The 15,985-nt window shown below is 35.2% G+C and overlaps 1 protein-coding gene and 1 non-coding gene across 3 annotated transcripts; both read right to left on the reverse strand.

Moving 5' to 3' along the window:
* On the reverse strand, window positions 1-6,325 carry LOC107828412 (uncharacterized). 2 transcript variants are annotated; one of them, XM_016655708.2, is made up of 8 exons: window positions 6,185-6,325; window positions 4,635-4,825; window positions 4,400-4,480; window positions 4,162-4,282; window positions 3,664-3,966; window positions 1,972-2,040; window positions 1,317-1,468; window positions 1-320 (listed from the first exon to the last, which is right to left on the reverse strand). In XM_016655708.2, the coding sequence occupies exons 2-7, from the start codon at window positions 4,823-4,825 to the stop codon at window positions 1,373-1,375; spliced, it is 861 nt and encodes a 286-aa protein (XP_016511194.1). In that variant the 5' UTR covers window positions 6,185-6,325; the 3' UTR covers window positions 1-320; window positions 1,317-1,372. The 2 variants fall into 2 exon arrangements, with proteins under 2 accessions (XP_016511194.1, XP_075109353.1); XM_075253252.1 differs by lacking the exon at window positions 4,635-4,825 and having other exon boundaries at window positions 6,185-6,323.
* A 3,979-nt stretch (window positions 6,326-10,304) lies between these two features.
* TRNAV-CAC (transfer RNA valine (anticodon CAC)) lies at window positions 10,305-10,378 on the reverse strand. The gene has a single exon. It is a non-coding gene; the product is annotated as a tRNA-Val (tRNA).
* Window positions 10,379-15,985: the final 5,607 nt, after the last annotated feature.

Below are 15,985 nucleotides of genomic sequence, written 5' to 3' on the forward strand. Positions count from 1 at the left end.
TAGATAAATATTTTATATTATCATTAAGTTACTTGCACTAATAAGTAAGAAGTATACTGAGGTCAACACAAACGGAACTCCAGAAACTAATTTCATGTTACAAAACTGTTACTGCAAGGGCAAAATTCATACAAGTTCCACACAATGCTGATCAACTAAAGACACAGATGAAGACATCTCAAAATGGAATCACATTAGCAATAGACCATTGTGTTCTCCTGATAATTGCTACCTCTCAGGCAGACACTTCCCTTGATAAATAAATAGAGTTCTTGTGGGTGATGTACTATGTTCATAGTATCCATTAATCAAAACTCCTCCTGCCAAAAGTGACACAATTCTTAGAGATTCTGTGTGATATTAATTAAGCAAATAACATATGCACATTTTCGCACCAAGCGTGTGTCATAGAGGTCAATGAAGTGTAAGGAGAACCATAATATCCCAGGTTCAAATCACAACGGAGACAAAATCAAGGGATGATTTCTTCCCATTTGCCTAAGCGTTGGTAGGTAGAGTTACCCGCTACCTGTATTTGGTGGGAGATAGCAGGTAACAGTGGAATAGTAGAGGTGGGGGCAAGCTTGCCTGAACACTAACGTCAATGAAAGAAAGAATATTGATGCCTATTTTCTGATTAAAAGAAAATTCGATTCACATATTACAAATCTACAATTATTCACATGTGATTCAAGCAAGGTGAGCAAGGATCCACTAACTGGAAAGTGCAGGGACAAACAGCAAAAGGCCTCAAAACAAGAGAGCATGGCAATATAATAACGATTGTTGAAACCAGATTAGTCAATCCCGTAAGCAGTAGCCCCAAATAAAATTTAAAAGACACTATTAATGCTGCTCTAAGTTGAAAAGAATGGACTTTCCCTCCCAAGAATCAGTCTCCTCTTCCCAAGAATATCGTCAAGTATCCTCCTTGAGCGAAAGGGTCAAAAACCATGCACACATTAGGTTTCTCCTTCTAATAACTTTCCTATTCAGAAGATGCAATATTAATGCAAAACAAACTAGTAAGGATCCTAGCATAGGTCAACAAAAGTAATTAGTTGACGACGCAACATTCAAAAGAACCGAAACTGTTGATCCATTCTAAACTAACCACAATCAATTCTTGGAAGTTCTAAGAAAAGAAGCAGTAGACCCATAAAACTAGCCATAAACTATAAAGCAGTTAGCAACTTCTACACTGTATTGGCATTTTGTGGCAGCTATGCCTTCAGTTAAATGGTGCTCTCGAAAAATGTTCACATTATGATGCAGCATCAGCATTTGGACTCTTAACTTTATAGATTATCACTTACCTGATATTGCAAAGCAAGTCAGGAGCAAAAGATTTCCTGGTGGATGCCTAGTACCACTAAACGTTTCCTTCAACAGCATCTTTGCTCTTGTTCGACCTCTTCCTTTTCTTCCTGCTTCTCACTGTCCCATCCCTGTTCTGGCTTTCCTGCACCTGCACTTGAACTTCCACATTCACCAAGAGGGGAAAAAAATTGGGGGAGGGGGTGCGGATAATAGTAGTACAGTTTATAACACTTCAGTTGGCGAATATGGACTTTATGGACTTTTTGGGGAGGGAGGCTATATGGACGTTTTGCTTCTTATGTATACTGCTCTTAACTAAACCTTTATTAAGTTCGAGAGGTTATAAGCAACATCTGAAAATAGAACATCAGGACTCGTGGCGGGGTGAGACAACCTCTAAACACCTCGAGGCAAACTTAGGGCCCTAAGGTCTAGTTGAACTGGCATTTCGAGAGGAGGGGTGTTTACTCTATATACGCATTGCATCTTGGACTATTTGCCTATACACCCCCAAGAATTTCTGCACACTTTACATCTTGAATTGTCCGCCAATCCACCCTGTATGCCCCCATATATTTTATTTTAAAAAATTTCTTTTACATAATCCACTATAGGTCATAATAAAATACTGTTCTAAAATCTGAATCTCACCTTTCCTGAGGTAGTAACATTTGTATCAACAGATTTCTTTTTCTTCTTGACCGAGAGTGGATTTGGACCCTGTAAAAGGCAAGGCATAAACCATAGTTAGTCAGGGACACATTTAATTGAACATGATTTACCACAATAACGTCCATAATACCATCTTCTGTACGTAAATATGGTCGACTCAGTCAACTTAGAGGAATGACAGGCCAAAAATTCAAATTACTACATGATATATGCAACAAATATCATGAACTCCATAAGCCAAAATCTTTTCCCACTCAAAAATAAGAGACGGCTACACGCACAGCTATAGTTAAATACACACATACATGATCTATATTCTATACAATACCACACTTACAAGAAAAAACATAATATCTCATATCAAGTATCTGCGTAGCCCTCTCGCATAGAGAAAGAAAAACCTTGGTTCAGATCTTAAATATCATAATCTCAGCACAAGTTAAAATAGGAGGATATTAATTTAGAGGAAAATCATTCTTTATGAATCAAGCATCATTGAGAAAGAGGTGCAACCTCCGAGTGTAGTAACTTTTCAATCCCATATGCATCTCTTCAAATTTTAGCTCATATGGTTTTCACCTTCATGATTAAGGTGACCCTGGAGTCTTTTAACTGGCCAGACTTCTTTTCTCCAGAGTTTTTCCAGCACTGATTTTTTGTTTGGTCACCTTACTGGGCATCGTACGGTTCCTAGCTCTTAACAATCATTCCAGAAACAATACCCAAGTTTCAGAAAACTGCTTTCATAAGTGATTTCCAAAAAAGCTTCTGGTGACTTCCATTTCTTAAAATCATTTATTGTTTCTCAAAAGTTCGAGGCTCAAAACTAGCAAAAGCTGCAACTCCAAATCAACCAAATCTAGGCAGAGACTTAAAATCTCCAGGCGACCAATGCTCCAATCTATTATTTCATAGATTCTCTTGATCCTCAGAGAATGTATAGGTTTTCCTAGTTTATCGAGACCCTTCCCTAAAATCCTAAGAACCATCATCATTTGGGGTCCTCTAACCGTTTTTGACCCTACTATAAAATATAATATTGTGCTAATTCCATAAAACAGATATGTAATGGTAAAAGAGACCACAATAAACAACACTATGGATCAGCACTTTTCCCCAAATGAAAATGCAATAAACACCATGTGAAAAACTTATATTGATAGTATAAAAAAGTTATTTTTCAAGGTTGCGTGCTTTAGATAGTCGGAGGCTTGTTTGATATCAAACTTTATTTTTTGCATTGTAAAATCACCAAGCAACTAAAAGTGTTATTGTGCATCTTTGAGGTGAAGTGTGGTCCATGCCAAGAACAATGAAGAGGACCTGACAAAGGAAATAATCAATTTGGAATTCTATCCCTGCATGTATATACAGCGAGGGGTATAGAGGGAAGGAACCTCAGTTTTTTCAAGGAAGAACTGATGGTGTCCTTAGGACTGAAATACAAGTGTATTATTTTGTTGGCTTTCTCTGTTGCTTCTTTCTACATATACCAGCCCCATATACCAGCACTATCTTCGTGTTATTCTGCTTTAATAAAACGTTAAGTATAATGTTTCACATGAAAGTGGAGAATATGGTCTTAAACAACAATATTTCAACAGAATGAGAAAGCAACATGTTAGATTTTAAGCTGTGCAAGGGAAAATAAAACATTATCCGAACCCTGACCTTAGCTTTCTTTCTCTTGAAGCGAGCTTTATCCTTGACATCATTTCCACTATGCTTAACACTTGTCTTGATGGTCTGGACCTGTGAAACATTGTCTACCTCTTCCTCTGGTGCATCGGAAGAATCCCCTTGTTCGTCGCCAGACAATCTCCTCTTTTTCCCAAGTCTAAGCATATTGTACTCCATGTCAGTCATATGAAGACGTTCTTCTTCAGCAGATTTGGCAAACTGACGTTGATATGACGATGGTTGTTCGAGAAATAATGCATTCCTAAGAGCATAAATTACAGGCACACCAGGTATCTACCCCGGGTCAGGAAAAGGGGAAACAAAGGTCAGAAAAAACAGGAGAAAAGCCAGTTGGTATATACATAATAAAATGTTCTCCTAGGATCTTATGGGATTTTTCAGTTCACATTTTGTAATAACATGAAATGTCTGTATCACAATATAGGACATCATCAATACCATCTCCGACGAATAATTAAGTTCAAATACCTTTTGAAGACTTCTCCGTAATTCAGCATCTTGAGTAGCAACAAAAAAGTGTTCAGAATTGTTCTCCCCAATAACTTCAGTTATGCAAGCTACAGCACTTTGCCGCTTCTCATGGTCACATCTGCAATACAGTCAGATTCAGACTAAGTGGCATAACTCAAACGAATGTCCTGAGAACTGAAGCAACATATCCTGCTTTTGAGCGGAGCAAGCAAGAAGAAGAGAAGAAATGGCTAACCGCGCCATAATAAGATTATTAGCTGCATTCAGTGATTCACGATAGGAACTACCAAGGCTCTTCATCTCAGCAAGAACACATCTGCAAGCAAAGGCAATATGAACTATGAATTGACCAATAGACCAAACGGTTTTAAAGCAAAACATATTTAGCTAGTGCTCCGAATTAATGCAAAGAAAGTTAAGTCATGTAAAGCCAAGTGGAGAAGAGACAAATGGAGCTGGTGAAAATAAACCTGGTAGTAAAAAGTTTAACTGAGGCGCCTAGAATATTGGCCAATGCAGTATCAGCAGGTGTTATGCGATTCGCAACAAGATGATGCACAAATGTTCCATCACAAAGGACTTTAAATGGCTCTCTAAACCCAAAACAAGCTGTGTAAAACCTCACAGCTCTCCTATGCCGCTTCTGCTTTTTCACTCTCATCTGTCAGCATTCATTAATTTGGGGGGAAAAGAGGAAAAAAGAGTTAAACTTCAACAGCAAAAGATGAGTACGACGGATGAACTGAATTGCAAATTTTATTTGTTAGAATAAAAAAAATTATTAATATAAACAACAGGATGTTTTTTCTTTCTTATATCATGTTATTTCTCTTTTGATAGCTGAGAAATCCCGAAGGCCAGTGGCACACGCCGCACGGTTCAAAATTTGGTGGATAATGCACCGATTCCTCTATCATTCTCCGCTTAAATACCAGGTTTTTGTCTGCGTCAAGGTTCGAACCTATGACGTGCGCCTAACCAACACATCACAAGTTGCACTCTAATCACTAGATCAAAGCCTCGGGGCATAAGATTGATGTCTTTTTGACATATACTTATAATAAATCACGTAAATGCATCCATAAATCGGCACAACATACAGACGGTAACTTCTAAGATGCAACTAGGAAACACAAAGAATGCTAAGAATTTTCAATTGGAAGAACCAACTACAATCCTAGTAATAAAATACCAAATAATTCTAAACTTTTTTCACACTGGAAAAGAAAAAATAAGTAAGATAAAAATGGACAGACAGAAGGAAATGACCCAATAGTTCATGGACACACAAAGGACTTAATCTCAAGGCTCAAACTTTAAATTCATTACTTGCAATACATCAACAAGTCATAGCACCCAAAGCCTAGTGGTCTATGAAGTGAGAGAAAAACCTTGAGGTCTCACATTCAAATCCCACCAGAGGCAAGAAAACAAACTTAGTTCTTCTCTTTCCATCTGCCTAAGCCTTGGTGGCACTGTTACCCAATACTTGTGCTGGTGGGACGGCAGTTACCTGGTACTTGTGCTGATTGGAGGTTGCAGGTACCAGAGCGTAATAGTCGCGTATGTGCAAGTTGAGACCAAAACCACCATCATAGAAAATATATATATATTGTATACCTATATATATAAATAATTGATTTTTTTACAATATCGGTGAATTTTAACTTGTAATAGCAAGTTAGTTACCACTTATACCGAATTACCAATAATGCTTATCAAGAAATTGACCAGAAATTTACCTAATAAGTGACATGATTGTGTAAATATTTTTTTACACCGTCAATGCACACAACTTAAACTCGTCTATATTCATTAGTACTGAAGTTTACACAAGTAATAGGATTCACCAAAAGGTTAAAACAAATAAAGGCCTTAAGCTCAAGGAGCAGTATCTAAACCAAAAATACAAAATTTTCTACATGAATGTAACAGAGCTGCAACGCAATTTGAGCAAGTAACTTCGTATAAAATTCAAAGAGGAGGAGAAAATATGATGCAGCAAAAGAGGTAGGTTTACCTGGACTGGAGAATCTTAGACCGACGATAACCGCCGCCGAAGCTAGTGAAGCAACTATGAAGCAGCGCAACTCGTCGGAAGTTGGCGGCGGCGGCGGCGATTTGAAAGAAACCTTAGTGTTCGGACTGAATTTTTTTCCTTGTGAAATTTTTAAAAGTTTATTTTCCAGAAGAAAAAACAAAGAATTACTTTGTACATTGGGCTGCTTATGTAATTGTAGTAAGATTTACAGAAGGTAGCCACTTTTAGGGGGAGAAATTCATAAATAGCCAGATTTACAACTGGTCGTTCAAAAATAGCCCAGTTTCAAAAGTAATCGAAATTTAGCTACTTTTCAGGTAAAGATAAATCTGAGCGAAAATACTGTTCAGAACCCGAAAAATACGCCAGTATATTATACTAGAGTTCCAGCATAAGTATGCTTGAACTCCGGCATATTATACTAGAGTTCCAGGATAAGTATGCTGGAACTCCAGCGTAATATGATGGAATTGCAGCATAAGTATACTAGAACTACAGCATAATATACTGGAGTTCCAGCAAGTATAATTATCTAGTATAATATACTGGAGTTTGGAGCACCGGTGCTCGAGTCTCCAATATATTATACTGGAGTCAGCAAAGTATATCAGTCCAGCATAATATGCTGGAGTTCATACACAGGTGCACCGAACTCCAGTATATTATGCTGGACCGATCTCTGTTGCAGTAAAATAGTGGCTATTTTTCATTGACTTCTTAAACGCTGGCTATTTTTGAATGACCAATCCGAAAACTGGTTATACCGTGCTATTTTTACACTTTTAGGGCTGCTAATAGAAATATAGCCAGTGTTTATAATTTAAAAAATAGCCCCAACTTAAAAAGGGAGAAGCTGAGAAGGATAGAAATAAGACGTTTCTGTATCGCCAATTGATATTTCGACCCAAGTAACAGAAGTTTAGGAGGAAAGCCCCAAGCCACAATTTTAAAATTCGCTCGTAAGAATTTTTCACGGATTGCCAAAATTTTAAGTAAAAATAGCACGGGCTAGCCAGTTTTTGGATTGGTCATTCTAAAATAGTCAGTGTTTGCAAAGTCATTGAAAAATGGTCATTATTTTGCTGCAACACGAAAAGCTCCAACATAATATATTGGAGATCGGTGCACCTGTGTATGAACTTCCAGCATATTATGCTGGAACTCCAACACGCGTAAATTTTAGCATAAGATACTGGAGATCGGAGTACCTGTGTATGAACTTCCAGCATATTATGCTGGACCGGTATATTATACTGGAACTCCGGTATATGATCATCAGGATTTTGCTAGGAAATTTTCAATATTGTAGCTGGAAAATTTGGAGATCGGCATAATTTTTGGAGCTTCAAAATTTTGACGCTAAAAATTTTGGTGATCGTCAAATTTCTGGTGCTTTAAATTCTAGCAGGTGCTTTAAAATTCTAGCGAGCGTGTTTTAAAATTCTTATGTGGGGCTATTTTCCCAAATTTTTTCTTAATGGGGTCAAAATATGAAAATTGGTTTAAAATTCAGGGGCGGCTCGAGAAGATTGGTGGCCGAAAGCCAATTTTTAATGTGGGGTCTTTCAGCAAAAATCAATTCAAAAGTTGTTAATAATTTCTTTTATAAATAATTTAATCTCTCCTAAGATATTATTGATCGTAGATAATAGAACCAGATTCAAGAAGTTGATAACTTAATATCGAAATAATTTTTGATGTTCTAATATACTTGTTGAAATGCTTGAAACCTGAGAAGAAAGAAGGAAAGAAAGAATGGCAATATAGTTTTATTAAACAGTCCTCTTAACTCTTGTTTTTTATAGAAAAAATAAATTTTTTCTTTCTACATAGAACAATATAACTATCGAAAACTTAAGTTTTTTTTTAGAAATCAATTGATGAGAAAGATAAAAAATAAGACTTGAAATATTGAAGATACCAAAAAACAGATTCTAAAAATTTATTACACGTTTTTAGTGAGAAATATAAAAGGAGAATAATAATATCGGCACCTCACTAATGATATCAATCCTAAAATTCAAATAATAAAAAGTTTTATATTCGCGACAACGGTTTAGGGAGAGTGATTCTCTTTCTCTAATTTTTGCTCAAAGTTTTACACCACTACTAAACTAAAAGTTATCTTTACCTTTTTAAAAATATTTTACTTTTTTATTTTAAAATACCTAATATATTTAGACCCTATCTCTAAAGATTGTTGTGAGATGTATATGATCCAATTTACCTTAATTAGATATATTGAGTTTGAGCCCTGTTAAAATGTGTTCTCTTTTCTACTAGGCTTTACGCAGTACGAATCTCAATTAGTCGGGGTCTCAATACAAATACAAGTAGGAAACAAAATGAAAAATTTGGGGGGCCCAAAAATTGGGAGAAATTAAAAAATAGCTAGATTTACAACTGGTCATTCAAAAATAGCCAGTTTCAAAAGTAATCGAAATTTAACCACTTTTTATGTAAAGATAAATATGAGCGAAAATACTATTCAAAACCCGAAAAATACGCCAGTATATTATATTGGAGTTCCAGCATAAGTACACTAGAACTCCAGCATAATATAATGGAGTTCCAGCAAGTATAATTTTCCAGTATAATATACTGGAGTTTGGAGCATCGGTGCTCCAGTCTCCAGTATATTATACTGGAGTCAGCAAAGTATATCGATCCAGCATAATATGCTAGAGTTCATACACAGATGCATCGAAATCTAGTATATTATGCTGGACCGGTCTCAGTTACAGCAAAATAGTAACAATTTTTCATTGACTTCGTAAACGTTGGCTGTTTTTAAATAACCAGTCCAAAAATTGGCTATACCGTGCTATTTTTACCCAAAAATTGAGGGCCTAAAGCTTTTTGCTTTAGTGGCTTGACCCTTGGGCCACCCTGTTAAAATTGTCCATCCACCTTGATTTTTAGACATAAAAATGCTACAAAGTAGTTGAAAAATAATCACACAAGCTATATTAATTTGCCAAAATTGAAAAATTGTGAGTTTGAAGCTAAGGTAAAGATGGAGTTGAAGATCTTTGTTTCAAAACCAAAAGGAAGAACATCAAGATAAAAGCAAATAACATATTGATATGGAGTACATGATCTCTTATGGCCCATATACAACAACAACAACAACCCAGTGTAATCCCACAAGTGGGGTCTGGGGAGGGTAATATGTACGCAGACCTTACCTCTACCCCGAGGGGCAGAGAGGTTGTTTCCAGGAGACCCTCGGCTCAAAGAGGCAACAAGAGACACTATATTAGTACTATCAATAGACTCATAATAAAACAACATAAAGTACCATAAAATTCATAACATAACATAAATACCATAAAAAACAAAGTAACAGCAATATTTACAGATCACCTAATATAATTTGAATAAAAAAAATAAATCTATAAAAATCGTCTAAATTTTAATTTATTTACAGATCTTATGTAGTAGTATTATTTTTTATAGATCTCCAGTAATATTTGTATATAGGAAGTGTATAACATATACAATTGAGTATATTGCCTAGGTACTGAAGTATTTGAAACAACTGCTGCATACATATCTCTTCGTGCTCTTACCATTATGTCCTCATTTCTGTGAAGCAAATCCTAATGCAGTTAGAGAACACATTGAAGGCTGAAGCTATACACATTATCAAACAAGTAAGATTAATAGCAGTTTTTTCGACCAATTAAGTCCACAAAACGACCGAGAACCAGACCTTTTGCATCCAAGGATATGGCCTAGAGGTCAATAAAGTTGAGTGAAAGGTCATGGTCCAAAATGCAATAAAGATAAGTGTTAGGTGATTTCTATCCCAGGTTCCGTCTTTCTTAGCTTTGACGGATAGATTTATTCGGTAATTACGCTAGTGAAAGGTAATAGATGTTTGATGTTTTAGTTGAGGCGCACATAAGTTTCCACACGTGACCTGCAAAATTTGATACCATTCAATCTAGAGATAATCTTGATATAAAAAGAGAAGAAGAAAATCTCATATCTACCAAGAAATGTCTCTTTTTTCTGTTCAAAAGAAGAAGGGATGCTTTAAATGCCTAAAAAAAAGAGTAAAAAAAGAGTAAAAAAGAGGTAAAGAAAAGAGTAATGTCTGAGCCCGGGTTCGAACCGGGGACCTCTAGTGTGTGAGACTAGCGTGATAACCAACTACACCACCCAGACAAATTGATTGATATGATAAACTAATTCCAGATTTTAGCTTATATAATAGTCTAATTAGTAACTATTTTTTTTTTATGTTGAATGATATTGTTATCTCAGTTGAAACCCCCACTTCTCTGAACCCACAAGATAAACAAAAAGACTATTTTGTTGCCCCTGCTCACTCTAATTAGAGTTAATTTCATCAATGTCAAATAGACGGCCACTGTTCCTTTCTGAATGTGTGTATATCACAATACATCACATAACGCGTTTCACATTACTTTTTCTTAAAATAACGATAGTGTCTTGGTCAACTTGCGCATAACGAGTTTCATAATACTTTTTTTAATAATAATAGTGTCTTGATCAATTTGCGCGTGTTTCATCTATTCCATATAGTATTTGCTACCACCTTCCACTAGTCAAATACCGAATAATTCTACTTATCAATACTTAGGCACATACTTCATATATATAAAAACATGCGTATATATTATATTGTTGCACCTTTGTATGCCTAACATGTATGCATTTTGGTATGTAATAATAACATCAATTATAAGAAAAGTGTAACGACCTGACTGGTCGTTTTGAGTATCTGCACTTCGCTCGATAGTTTACGGATATGAGTAGCTCCGTCTAATGCATTTTGACTTATGTGAATCGTCTGTTTTGGTTTTCAGGTTATTCGGGACTGATTTAGAAGAATGATTCTCAACTAGGGAGCTTTAAATTTGAAAGAGTTGACCGAGTTTGACTTTTTAGTATTTGACCTCGTATTGGAATTTTGATGGTTTCGTTAGCTCCGATGGGTGATTTTGAACTCAGGAGCACGTCCGGATTGTGATTTGGAGGTCCGTAGTTGAATTTGGCTCGAAATAGCGAAAGTTGGATTTTTTTGAAAAGTTTGACCGAGAGTGGACTTTTTGATATCGAGGTCGGATTTCAATTTCGGAAGTTGGAGTAGGCCCGTACTGTCAAATGTGACTTGTTTTCCAAATATGAGGGCAATTGGACGTGATTCGATAGGTTTCGATATCAGTTGCGGAAGTTTTAAGTTTTAAATTCATTGATTTTTGGATTGAGGTGTGATTCGTCGTTTCAATGTTGTTATGTGTGTTTTGGGGCCTCGAGTAAGTCCGTGTTATGTTATGGGACCTGTTGGTATGTTTGGACGTGGTCCCGAGGGGCTCGGGTGAGTTTTAGATAGGTTTGGGTTGGGTTGCACTCGTTTTTTTATGTTTCGACATTGTGTCTTCAAGCATAAAATGGTACTACATTAAACAAATGAGCTACAATTTCTGTTTTTATTAAAGCATTAGATCCATATCGTAATTATGGAGTCATATCGAAAAGAATCATCGAATTTGGACATCGTATGATGAGTTTATGATCATTTTACTAAAAATTTGGTTGCCAAATTTTTCGGATTAATTATGAAATTGTCACTTCGTATTTAAAAATCTGCTCTATTTTCAAATATTGAAACCAACATATCTCCTTCAATATAAGGTCAAATGGAGTGATTCAAGTACCTAACTTGACTAGAATTTCACAAGAAATCCATTGGAGACATCAAAAGTGACGAGATCATTTGGCACAAAAAATGAGGCAGAAAAATGTTAAAATGAGGGTTTTGTTCATTTAACATATTTTGAGTTGGGCAGCTCGGAATTGGCCAATTTTTTAGGCGATTTTCACCATATGAATTGAGATAAGTATTCTCTACTCAGTTTTGGTTATACTCCATGAATCTATCTTTGATTTTAGCTTTTGGTAGATGAATTTTAAAGAGGAAATTGGGGGTTTTGGTCTAAAGTTTCATAATATGAATTTTTGAGTTTTGAACATTGATTTGGAGTTGGAATTGAGTGAAACTAGTATAGTTGGACTCGTAATTGAATGGGTTGTCGAATTTTATGAGTTTTATCGGGTTCTGAGGCGTGGGTCTGAGTGTGATTTTTTGCCACATTTGGGATTTGATTTAGGATTCGATATTTATCATTTGGAATTATTTTCCTTGGGCTTTATTTGATGTATTTGAGTTGTTTTTGGCTAGTTTTGAGTCATTCGGATGTCACTACGCGCGTGATGGCATTTTTGGAGCATCGATAGGCTTGCTCGGTATTGTAATTGGCTTGTTCGAGGTACGTGTCTTGCCTAACTTTATTGAGGGAATTTTTCCTCCTATTTGACATTGTTTGCTACATGTGGGGGTGATACATATATGAGGTAACGAGCGTATATGTATGTGTCAGGGTTAATCATGATCGGGGGTAGATTATATTACATTTGCGTTTGTAGAACTTCGTGACCTTCCTGCTTCATACCTTACTTGACTCTTAAATGCTAAGAACATAATATTAGATGATAGAAATCAAGACATAGCTTATTATAACTTGATAAAACTTGACGGAAATTCTGAGAATACATTGATGTGTCTAATTTGGTTATCTCTATGCAAAATCATTATATTATTACTACGGCCGATATTCTTGAAATACTAGACTCTATACTTGTGTAATGGATCATTTGTGAGATTTGTGGAAGTATTTGAATAATACGGTTCTTAAAGGTTGTTAAATCATTGTTGACTTGGAAAGTTGTGACTTGAAATTTGCGTGATATATCTGTTAAAACACTCCCCTCGATGTTATTTATACTTCATGCCTTGTCATTTTATTGATATTCATATGCTTGGTAAGGAAGAGTGTAAAGCACGAAGGGTGATGCCATGTCATTTTGTATATATTATCATGTGAGAAAGAGTGTAAAACACGACGGGTGATGTCGTGCCATATCATTTGAGAGTAAAAGCACGAAAGGTGATGTCGTACCATATCATTTGAGGGTAAAAGCACGAAAGATGATGTCGTGCCGTTTTATTTATATTGTTATGCTTGTATGTTATAGTGAGGTCATGGAACGATGGGTGTTTCTATGCAGACGAGGATGAGGGACATACATTATGTTTGATATTAGTCTTCCATGTATACGTTCATGTCTTTACCTTGAACTGTTATTGTTATAATTATAGATCTGATATGACCTATTGCTATTGTCCTGTCATTGATCTCTATCTCAATTATTATTGTATTGCTCATGCCCTCAACTCGCTTAACTTACAAATACCATGTTTATTTTCTACTTTTATAATTATGCTCATATCGTATCTATTATGTTGCACTTTAATATAAGCATTCCACTATGCTAGCCATTCATGCTCTTATTTGTCAACTTGTAAAAATTATGTGTTTCCTTCTTATTTGTTATATTTGTATTTAGGCCTCCAATATGCTAGTTAATTGAAGTTGATATTCCTTGTTTTTCAATTGTTGTTATTATTCACGTGCTTTCCGCTTAGTCTTTTATTGTGCCCACATGTGTATCCTTGTCTGTTGTTGTTACTTGTGTATTTTCTACTTTGTAACTTCTGTTATCGATATTTCTGTCATCTGGTTGGTTCTATTACTCGTACATTTGGGAAGATGAGTTGAACGCACGGGGGGTATTGTCGTGCTAATTGATTTGTCACAAAAATCATTTTATATATGGCGAGGCAGAGATAGAAGCACGAAGAGTGTTACCGTGCCGTTTGACTTAATATTTTGGATATACTTCTCATACTAGGAAAGATTGTAAATCTTCTACTATGATTCCTTTTAGTAATTGTTGACTGTCTCGCTGAGTTATATATGGTACTTTTATCTGCTATGCTTTGAACTGCTTTTACTGTTAATCTAATGTACATGTTATAACAATAAGCATCTTTTAACTAAAAGCCTTGTTACTACTTCGACGAAGTTAGACAAAATACTTACCAGTACATGAGGTCGGTTGTACTAATACTACACTTCTGTAAGATGTGTACAGATTTCTGGAACGGAGCTGTTGGTGATATCGAGTGTTGATTCGAAAGATGTTCGCGCATTCCGGGTATAGCTGCCTCTTGTCCTTGGCAGTTTAGATCTTACTATTCTGTTTATGTATCATTCAAACAGAACATATATTATTCGTACCAGCTTTGTAAATTCCAAGTTTTAGAAGTTCATGAGTCGTACTATCAGGTATTGGATAAATTGTAAATGTTAAGTTATTTATTCTTTATTTTCTTATAATCTCTATTGAGTTATATTGTCTGTTAGTTGGCTTACCTAGCGGGTTGAGTTAGGTGTCATCATGACCAGAAATTTTTGGATCGTGACAAAAAGCCACAATGATCACATGTATAAGTTTTTGATAGAATCTCGAGGAAAAAAAATTCTTATAGATACCCTATTTTGATGTGGATTATAATATTATAAGAAGGCTTAACATAACATAAACACGATAGCTGCTTCTTAACATTCTAAGAAGGATACAATCGATTATTGCTTAGCATGCTGATAAAAATACTTTGAAAAAAAGACTAATATAAAGATAAAATTTCTCTTAAAAAAATTCAACAAAAATTTAATACTACACTAAAACCAAAACCCGTCACAATAATTTGCTAAGGATACGAGTTATTTCCTCTCCTCCTTTGAATCTTTGTTGTTTTCAAAGAACTTTTGACTCTTTCCCATCTCTCTATTGTCTCTCTCTTTAGTCACCTTTTATATCCAAACTTTCAAAAGCAAATTAACAAAGGGTCCCCCAAAATAAATTCACCAAGGTACAAATATAGTTAGAAAGATCCCAACAAATGCAAAAAATGTTGGGTAATTTTATATATTTATCTAAGTTTTGATGGATAGACTTATCTAATATTTATATTAGTAAAAAGTAACACATATTCGATTAAAAATTGAGGTGTAACAAGTTGATCGGTCATCATCGAAATAAAAAGGATATTTATATAAATAGCCTATATATATATATATATATATATATATATATATATATATATATATATATATATATATATATATATATAGAGAGAGAGAGAGAGAGAGAGAGAGAGAGAGAGAGAGAGTATATTGATTGTACGCAATTATTGGCATAATACACAAGTTATGGATATATCATACATCCACCGACTATTTTAGTTTAACCGATTAGGTGAACGGTTATTTGAGTTAATTCTTCCTGAGATTGTTACACAAATAGCCAGTCAGATTCAATATTTACATATACATAGATTATACGTTGATTATATACAATTATACACATATAATACACAAATTATACTTATATCATACCTCTCGCGACTATTTTTAGTTTAACCGATTAGGTGGACGACTATTTGAGTTAATTCTTCCTGAGATTATTACACAAATAACCGGTCAGATTCCATATTTACTTTTCTAGCCGGTATACATAAATTATACATCACTTTTAATTGGGGGATTTGCATCTATACCCGCTTTTTGGGTGACGTTTTAACTTGTGCCCACTTTGCAAAAAAAAAATTGCAAGCGTACCCACTTTTTCGCGTAAGTGCTGAAGTAGCAAAGACAATCACGCAAAACTTCAGCATTCTAGTAGACGGGCCTGGAGTTATTTAGTTCATTTGTAAAAACTTAAGCACTAGAATAACTGAAGTTTTTTTGTCCTGGATTCATTAGTTTTGTCATAAAGCTTTTTCAAAAACTTCAGCAGAAGATGCTGAAGTTATTTAGTTCATTTGTAAAAACTCAAGCACTA

Source organism: Nicotiana tabacum, chromosome 5 (genome assembly GCF_000715075.1).
Source record: "Nicotiana tabacum cultivar K326 chromosome 5, ASM71507v2, whole genome shotgun sequence".
Taxonomy (NCBI): domain Eukaryota; kingdom Viridiplantae; phylum Streptophyta; class Magnoliopsida; order Solanales; family Solanaceae; genus Nicotiana; species Nicotiana tabacum.